A 10083-nucleotide genomic window follows, 5' to 3' on the forward strand; every position below is an offset into this window, starting at 1 on the left:
CACACACACACACACACACACACACACACACACACACACACGTGTCTGCCTGACTCTGTCCCCTAAACTGCTGTCCTCCTGATATTCCCCTTTTTACCTTTCTCATGTGTGTTTGAGTCCCTGCCCACGAGGCTTCTTTCTCCCCATGTCTGGGCCCCTTCCTAGTGTGCTGCCACAGAGCCATTCACCCCCAGGAAAATTAGAACTATGATCCACACACGGTAAGAGTGTCCTGTAGTTCATGAATTTACTTTTCTGAGTCTGGGCCACCTCCTTTACTTTCTGGGCATGGGGGCAAGGCCTGATCCTTGGCCCATTCTCATGGAAGCCTCCAGGGGGCACTGGGCGGCCACCCCTTGGAAGGTACTCTGAGAACACTGCTGGAGAGGACAGGCCAGATGAAGTGGCTTTACATACAGAGAGGTTTTGATAAAGTTCACGGGATGGTCTGGACCACCTGGGATGCCGAAGATGGACCACTGCCCGGTCATGGACAGGAGCTGCGATAGCAGGTGACACCAAGCCTCGCTCAGCTTATGGTCTGCGACTCTACTTGGCAGGATATGTGCAAAGGAAAGGTGTTTCCATTTTTCCTCTTCGATCCAAAACACAAATTCAATTTCAGATACAGTTCTAAACTTAAATGTAATACTTTTAAAAATTGCTTTTTAATTCCAGTCAATTTCAAATACAGGTTGTGCCAGCAAACCTTAATGGGTAGTTGTGACAGCAGTGATGGGGAAGAGATGGATCCGTTGAGACTCATCTGTTCGTGCCAGCAGATTTACTACAGGCAGCCATCTAGTCTGGGGAGAACAATGGGGAACTTCTATACTTAAACAAACAAGCAGAAAGAAGCGGGCTGAAGAGATGACTTAGTGGTTAAGAGCACTAGCTGCTCTCCCAGAGGATCCATGTTCGATTCTCAGCAGCTACATGGAGGGTTACAACTGTCTAAACTCCAGGGATACTTGGGTACTGCTTGCACATGGCACATAGACATACATGCAGGTAACCCATACATTAAATAAAAATATTTAAAAATTAATATCACAAGTTCTTTACCTAGGCATTATACATGGTGATCATCTTACTGGTATTTTAACTAATTTATGGGACAGAAAAAGGTGAGGTGAAAGTTAACCAGGCCTTAGTTTTTTTTTTTTAAACAGTCATTACCTGTGTTCACTATAATTGCTTGCACAGCCATGTGTTGAGCAGACTTTTCTAACAGTATACAAAGGCACTCCAGAGGCAAACACTTTACCTCTGAGCCATCTCAGCAGCCCTGTTCCACTTCACTGGGTTCTGACTGGAGGTCCTGCTTTTGTGTGTGTGTGTGATGGTGAAGCAACAGTGCATGGCTGCACGTGTGTAAGCAAGGGCTCTGTGTTGAGTTGCAGTTCCACATCTCACTAGAGCACCTATTTCCATCCTTGTGACTCCAGGCTTCCTCTTTCATACACCAGTGGGTCTTTATGCACAGCGCTCCTTTCACTGTTGGTCCCCTGTTCTCCAAAGTTGTCACTTACGAGTCCTTGAGACCTTCATGAGCTCTCTAAACCTGCCAGGCACACTGTGGCCAAGAAGAGGCTCAATATAATGAAAATGTATAAAGCAAACAAGGGAAATTCTGTTGCTGCTCTGAAAACCCAAACAGGTATAAAAATTACTCATAAAGAAGTATTTGGAAAAGGAGCGATGGAGACTATGAAATGCCAGGATTAAGCCTCTAGGCCTTGCAGATGCTGAGCAGTCTCCTTCTTCAGCTTCTGAGGGTAACAGAGATAGTCCAGGGCTGGACAGAGAGCTTACTAAGCCAAAAGGTTGACCTGCCAGCACAAGAATCTGAGTTCAAGTCTCAGAACTTGTATAATAAAGGCCAAGTATATGGTAACATCTTTTAATCCCAGCAATAGGGACACAGAGAAAGGAGTGGACTTGTAGGCAGCCTAGACCAAGCTTCCAGCCCCAGGCCAGGGCCAGGAACTGATACTGAGGCATAGGCAGGTAGATCTTCATGAATTCAAGGCCAGCCAGGTCTGTATATTGGGGTCTAGGCCAGCCAGAGCTATATAGTCTCCATCAAAACCAAGTCAACCAAAACCAAAACAACAAACAAAAAAAACCAAACCACCTCAAACGAAGCCAAACCAGAAAAAAACAAGGCACAGACCATCCAAGAAAGAACAACATCAAAGGTCCCCTCTGGTTTCTACAGGCATGCATACACACGCACACACACATACATGTATACATAAAATGAATATACATGTGCGCGAGTATGCACACATACACACACACACACACACACACAGACTAGAATATGAGAAAGCACTAAAGAACATAAAAAACATAAAAGAAATGACAGACTTTTGTAAGCAGCGATCCCATCTTCTTGCCTTTCGCCATCCCCAGCCCCCAAGAAGCAGGAGTTTTGTTGGAAGATAATTTTAACAAGACCAGACTGCTGGAAACCTGCTGTGCGGCTGCAGCGCGTTCAACACTCACTCATTTACTTCTTACTAGGAACCCGCCTGGAGAATCATCTTGGTCTCCCCTTACAGGGAAAGGCACACAGAGAATACCTGGCCTGAAGATAAGTGCGAGCCTGAGCTGCTGATGTTCCTGCAACCCAATAATCCACACACACAGTGATGCACACACTGAAAGCCAGGGCCCCCCAGGCCACACTCCATTATTAAGAGATACTTTTTAGATATCTCCCAGTGAGATGTTCTGCTGCCTGCAGTGACATGAATCACAGTGAAAATATACGAAGCAGAGAGGAAGGCCAAGGGCATAGGAGGGAAAAGTGACTCAAGTGTGAGGTGAAATTCTCCCTCAGTAGCTACGAGTTATGGGAACCGATCACTTGCTGTAGGTAAAAAGCAATACCGGCTTGGCTCTTGGGCAGTATTTCACTTGGTCCTTTTACACATGTTAAGAAGGAACGGCAGGAATGCAGTAGCCTCCGAAGGGTTTTCAGCCCTGGAACGGACACACCGGGCACACCTTGGACCAGTTTTTGACACAAGCGTTTCCACTCACCGGTATGTCGTTTCTGGAAGGAGGTTCTTCATCAGGTGTGTGGTAGTGTTGCCCACAGTAATGCAGCTGTCTCCCAGATCGATGTTGTAAGCAAGGATTTCAGACCCATTATTGCACGGCTCTTCCCAGTTCAGTACAAGGCACACAGAGGGTGAGTCTGGGTGGGCACTGGGGGGCTCCTCCTCCAGGACACACAGAGTGGATACAGGGTCGGGGGCAGAGGCTGGTGTCTGGCAGTGGACAAGCTCACTATATGGCCCTGCGCCTGCTGGATTGAAGGCCTGGAAAACAGAAGAGTGTGGCCAAGTCACACCACGCCATCTCACATGCTAGAACCTCCATATTAGCAAATGTTAAGTTTTTTTTTTTTTTGGTATATGTGGTGAATGTGTGTGTATGTTCATGTGTACATGCATGTACATGTGAAGGTCAGAGGTCATCCTTAACTGTTCTCCAGCTCTGTCCTGAGGTCTGGAGTGGCATATGCGTACCCTGTTGTTGGGGATGACTCTTCTGCACACACAGTTGGCACCCCAGATCCATTATTGCACGGCTCTTCCCAGTTCAGTACAAGGCACACAGAGGGCGAGTCCAGGAGGGCACTGAGGGGCTCCTCCAGGACACAGAGTGGAGACAGGGTTGGGGGCTGAGTCTGGCAGTGGTCCCCATTCCTCCCACTGCATCTCCCATTGCATTCCACATCCTCCAGGCTGTTGGGGTACAGAGTCCCTGGGGACACCTGTTTTCCTCTCATAACCATGTTTTGCCCTTCAAAATATCAGAAGTCATGCTAACTCACCTACCTTCTCTCTAGTTGGTGTCATTACCCTCCTTGGGATCTGCACAGACTCTGCCCTAGAGCCTATACTCACAGAGATTAGATGCAAGTCAGGACTTACTCTGCTTTTCATTTTTATTTATATGTATGTGTCTGAGTATATGCCACATGTGTACACATGTGGTCAGAGGGAGTTGGATCCCTGCAGCTGGAGGTATAGGTAGCTGTAACAGGACTGGGACTCGAACTCGGGTCCACTGGAAGAACACTACGTGCTTTTACCACTGAGCTCCCTTCTCTAGCCAGGACTCAGGGGTTTTAGTTTAAACCCTTTTGATGGATTCCGCCTTACTCAGGATGAAGATGCAAGCCCTGTATTATAGAAGCACAGAGAGAAGCTGTGTGCTGCCCATCACTGCATCTCAGACACACCCAACAGCTCTTGGACTTCTTCATCCACTGCTCTTAATGTCATTGGCTCTACCGGCTCCTGGACGCTCCTCACGGATGTCAAGCACCCCTTGATGCCTGCCCAGGACCTGTGTGCCTTTGTTTCTCATGCCCAGCCTTTCTCCCTGACACTGTTCATCTGTCAAGCACCCCTTGATGCCCGCCCAGGACCTGTGTGCCTTTGTTTCTCATGCCCAGCCTTTCTCCCTGACACTGTTCATCTGTCAAGCACCCCTTGATGCCCACCCAGGACCTGTGNACACTGTTCATCTGTCAAGCACCCCTTGATGCCCACCCAGGACCTGTGTGCCTTTGTTTCTCATGCCCAGCCTTTCTCCCTGACACTGTTCATCTCAGGTCTTTCCTACAAAGTCTGGCTGAGCATCTCAGTGTAATCACTTCTTATCCCAACCTCCATGGTCCCTTCCCGTCGTCACTCACAGCTCATCACTAACATAGTTAATGGATCTGTGCGCCTGCTTCACTGTGAAACGTGACAACTCAAACAGTGCCTGCTATGGAAGACATGCTCCTTAAATGTTATACAAGTATTCTTCTCTTTCAAAGAATAAAATATTTGGCAGCTTTCTTATAACAAGAGGAAAACCAGGCCTGGACAGTGCTGTGGCTGAGGGTACGGATCTGATTCCCAGCACCCATGTCTGCTGTAACTCTCCTTTCAGGAGATTTGACTAGGGGCCTCAGGAGGCATGAGAGATATGTGACGCATTTATACACACACATGCAGAACACTGATACACTCAGGGAAAGGAAACATTTCTTTCAAAAGATAAAAGCCAGATTCATTTACTCCAGAGAAACAGAAAAAACTAGGGAGATAAATTCTAATTTTTAGGGCCTAAAACAAAGCTTAAGGTTCTTTCATTTGTTAACTGAAGACCAACAGAGCACCCAAAACAGAAGACAGAGTAAGGATATTTGCTTCCATGAAGCCCCACTAGCTCTGGATGATAAGGTTCTGAGATAGGACTGTTTCATTATGACCCCCTCAGCCTTTCCCCTAAGAACTCTAGCCTAACAAATTATTTTATGAATCTATATTTTAAGATCTAATTTAATTTCTGTTCTTTTGCTGTGCTGGAGCTTGCAGCTGAAGCCTAGTGTGGCAGCCTGGATGCTCTTGGCAGTGGGCGGGGAGGGAGGAGGCTTTCACAGTGGGAATTCAGCTCAGATCTCCAGGGCATCATTTAACAGGTACAGTCGTCTGCTGCCTGGTCCCTCAGTGAGCAGATGGGGTGGTAACGCTGAGTCACTGGACGACTGTCCAGACTGCACCGCTTAGTAGGGGAAGTGTGGAGAAAGCCACCCAGGCAACACCAGGTACCTTAACTCCTCACTGGGAAAACCACAAACAGAGCAGCAGTTCCCCAATTTTTCTAAACTTATTTTGAGCTAGTTTTAGGCTCACAGAAGGGCTACAGGAAAAGGAACATCTGCTTCCTCTAGAAACCACTTTTCACTTGCTTGAGGGTAATGATAAGAAACCAGGCAACTGGGGCTGGAGACACAGCCGGCTCAGTGGGTAAGCACACCGGCCGCACTCCCAGAGGACCTGTGTTCACTTGCCAGGACCCATGGGGAAGCTCACAACTGTCTGTAACTATAGCCCCTCTTCAGGCCCATGTGGGTACTGCATGCACAAGGGACACAGACAAGCAGTCAGATAAACACTCAAACATATATAATAAAAATAAATAAAATCTAAAAAGAAAAACAAAAAAAACGTTGAAAGGCAGAACCCACCTGCAGAGTATCCTTGGGACAGCACTGTGAACCACTGAGGCCTAATCAGACCCGCCCACATTCCCAGCCCTGCTCCTTTCCGCCCCAGGGTCCTGCCCATTGTCGCTCTCTCTGCCCACAGCAGGCTTGGCTGTGTAGAAGACTCTTGATTTACAGACTTCTAACTCAGAGCTTACAAAGGAAACGTAAAAATCAGCTTTTACTAAGCAGTACTACAGCCATGACAAATGCCTCTTTGGTATTTCTTTTGTGTGTGTGCATGGTTGGGGCGGCAGGGAGCGTGCCCACACTGACACTTCTTAATGACATGACACTTCTTAATTCAGATATCCTCAAGGAACAAGTCACAAATTCCTGAGCAAAACAAGAAATGGCTAAATACCAAATTGTATAGTTATGAAAATGATATTTTGAAATGTCAAATAATTCAAAAGAATATTCAGGGTTGGCTTGACCACAAGGTAATGTCAAGTGACCGCAATCTGCAGTGTTTATATAGCTCACAGGTGACAGATGGGCGAGGCTTGCTCCTGGCAGCCTTTCTTCAACCCAGTCATGGAGGTACAAGAAGTGCTAACCTCCTGCCACAGGTAGGGTCTGATTCAATTCAGACAAGCACAGGCATTTAAAAACACTTTCTACCTGACTGCCAACCCAGAGACACAGGGTTATTGTTTTGCAAGTTCTATTCTGATCCTGGTGTCTTTTTAAAAGATAGTTTAGGGGAGTCAATACTGAGCAAAACCATGATCCTACAGGAAAGAGGGAGGCAGAGGGCACAGTACTAAAGCGGCGAGGCTCTGGAAGCACAGGACAGGGCTCTAACAGACAGCAATGTGCTGGTTGCTCCCTGTTCCTTCCTCCAGTGACTCAGCCTCATTGACACGGGATCAGATAATGTGCTGTGACCTGCATTCATTGACACAGGGCTAATGACATCACGCGTGGCCCATTCACAAAGGAACAGAGGGCACTGCCCAACAAAGGCATTTAATGAGAAATGTTTATGAGGAAGCAGGCCCCCAAACACAAGAGAAAAGGCTTTGGTTAATCTGGAAAATTAATTTACACAGGGAATACCTCTGCCAGGAGGCCAGGATACTAAGTGTACGTCTCCTGCGCCACTTGCTGCAGGCCTGAGCGCGGCTACATAAGCTTCTTAATCTACTGAAATTGAAATGTGCTCCAAGACAGGCTGCCTTAGGGCAGCACCTGCCACGACGATCCTTCCATCTCTCCTGAGCATCCTTCCACCCCAAAGAAACAGTGTTCAGAAGTCACTTTTGAATACATGGGAAGAAATGGATACCGACCTGGAAGTCCCAGGATACTGAGCGTATGTATATAAAAGGGAAAACCCAAGTTAATAATGTAAAGGATATGTGTGATAACTAATAATCCTAGGGTCAGACTATGAACCAGTGCTCCTGATGGTACAGTGTGTGCTACCAGACAGAAGCTTAAAGGTAAGCAGCCCTGAATGGTCTTGATACAGTTAATGGTCAACTTGAAAGACCCGACCTCACTAGGGACGTGGCCTCAGGGCATGACTGTGGGGACTGTCTAGACTTTTGTGTGGGGGCAGCGCTATTCCAGGAGCAGGATCCTGGACTGTGTAAGTGGAGATAGAAAGCAGAGCCAGCGTGTACTCATCACTAGGCTTCCTGCCTGGATGCGGCCTGACCAGAGGCTTCGAGGCCCTGCTGCTCCATTGACTGCTATGCTGTACGCTGGACCTTTAAACTGTGAGCCAGAACAAGCCCTTTCTCCCTTACATTGTCTTAAAGTTCTTATTAGTTCTTTTATTAGATTATTCTGTCAGAGCAATGGGAAAGAAAGTAGAGGCAGCAACCAGTTCAAATGAATGAAATATTTGTTTTTGAGTTTCCAGTGAGGTTTAACAGCTGGTATATCAGTTTCCTGTCTGTGTGCCAGTTCCAGGCTGCTTTCCCACAGAAGTGGGATCGGAATGCATCTGTCCTGGGAAGTGGGAGCCCCTCCCCTTGGGTCTAGTCGCGTGTCCAGTGCTCTGAGAACAGTGTGGATCATAGTGCTACTGAGAAGACAAACAGAGAAGGTCCTGGGTTTTCTCTAACATGTTATGACCTCCTAGAAAAGATAAAATCATCTGTGAAACACCTTGTGTGTGCAAGGAGTTATGTATATGTGCAGATGTGCCCACTGTGTGTGTGCACACATGTGTGTGTGCGAATGTGTAGGACCCAGGTCAACATCAGGTGTATTTCCTCTGTTTTCCACCTTACTTTCTGAGACAAAGTCTTTCATTGAAAGTGGAGCTCAGCAGTTTGGCTACTGGTTGCCCAACAAGCTCTCTGGAACCCACCTGTATCTACCACCCCCCAACCCCAGTGTTGGAGCCACAGACAAGTACTATAGCACCCAACTGTTAGGAGTCTGCCGGGGTCTGAACTCGTGTCTTCATGCTTGTGTGGTAAGCACTGTTCTGAGGGAGCCATGTGCCCAGCCCTTCAGAGGACTCTCCCTTGTGATCCCTCCTCTATAGCCTTCAGCTGTGTTCCTGAAATACCTTTCAGTGAGTATCTGTCACTGGGAGTAGAGTCGGGTGCTCACCCACCTGTAGTCTGCAGCAATACTGTGCAGCAGGCAACAGATCTCGTATCTCAAAGCAGGTGTCTGGACCATGGTAAACGAGTTCTAAGGATTCTTCATCTTCTCCCCACTCCAACCTGTATTCGGAGATGTCGGCACCAGGGCTCGCAGGGCTCTGCAGGGCAGACGCTTGTAGTTAGTCATTACACTGAGATGAGAGCACCAGACCCCAGGATAAACCAACAGCCATAAAGGAAAGGGAAGAGGGCGACACTCAGCCTTCTCTCAACTCTGACCACTTCACAACTGGAAATGATGCAATCGATTGTCAAAGGGAGATTTCCTTGTATAAGGTCAAAAAGTCACATGCACACGCAGGCACACACCTTCTCACTCACTCACGCCATGCATGTACACACACACACACACACACACACACACACACACACACGCTTTGGCTTGGTGGCATCCTTACATCCTTGGCTTGGCTTTGGGGACAAAGGTAGAGGAGACATAAACGACAGGCGGCATTTACCACACTCACCTCCCAGCCCACCAGGACGCATCCATCAGGCGTGAAGGAGACATGCGGTGCTCTGCACTGCCCAGGGGGCCCTGCGGCAGTGGTGATTTCTGACACATCAGAGTAGGGACCGTACTGAAAGAGAAGAACGTGTTCACATGTCCGAACGGTCTCTGCAGGCTCGTGTGCACATACAAACTTATAATTAAAGGTAAAGTCAAGAGTGTCATTAGTGCAGCTGAATAAAAGTTATTATCTAATGGGTTTTAGTTTAAGAAGTATATAGATAAGCCACTGCTCTTTCCCTGAGAGGTAAACATCTATTATATATGTCTGTATTTTTTAATTCAAAAAGATTACAAAGTTGGCCCATTTTCCCTTTCCCATCAGGAGTAAAGATCATTCAGTCAGGGAAATGAAGAAGGCCATGCATAGTAGTTTCATTTCAAGTGTATAAGGGTCTCTCGGGACTACTGGTTATTACATTCTGGGTGTTTGTTCTGGTGGCTGGCACCCGACCCTCCACCACTACTTTGAGATAAGGTCTTCCCATTGTAGCCTACGTCAGTCTTGTACCTAAGATGCTCCTGTGTCAGTCTCCTGACTGCTGGGATACACAAGGATGTCCACCATCTCCAGCTACCCAACACTGCTGTAACAGACTGTCAGACTGCCATGTCTGTAACATGACAGACATGCTTTTTCTTTGTTTTGTCAATTGGCGTTTTTCCTTCTTTTAAAAGTAAATTTCACCAATTAGTAAAATGTAACAATTTCCAAGGAATTCATCTATACACACTGAGGCTCTGGGCGACTTTGGCATTAGCTTGTTCTACGCTTCTGCCCGTCTCTGGGCAGACACTTTGTGGGCCACCTCTTCCTCATTCCCAACCCCTGCATATCCTATAAATCTGTATCACTTTGCTACTTCAAAAAAAAAAAAAAA

General features: G+C 47.2%; 1 protein-coding gene across 8 annotated transcripts in view; it reads right to left on the reverse strand.

The window, feature by feature from the left end:
• The window catches only part of Fndc3b (fibronectin type III domain containing 3B), a 294093-nt gene that overhangs the window by 31782 nt on the left and 252228 nt on the right, over positions 1-10083 (reverse strand). For all 8 annotated transcript variants that reach the window (XM_029475085.1, XM_029475079.1, XM_021157455.2 and 5 more), the window contains 3 exons: positions 9159-9272; positions 8640-8789; positions 3052-3332 (listed from right to left, as the gene is read on the reverse strand). In XM_029475085.1, the coding sequence (XP_029330945.1) occupies positions 3052-3332; positions 8640-8789; positions 9159-9272 (545 nt within the window). The remainder of the gene's footprint in view (positions 1-3051; positions 3333-8639; positions 8790-9158; positions 9273-10083) is intronic.

This window comes from Mus caroli, chromosome 3 (assembly GCF_900094665.2).
Source record: "Mus caroli chromosome 3, CAROLI_EIJ_v1.1, whole genome shotgun sequence".
Taxonomy (NCBI): Eukaryota; Metazoa; Chordata; class Mammalia; order Rodentia; family Muridae; genus Mus; species Mus caroli.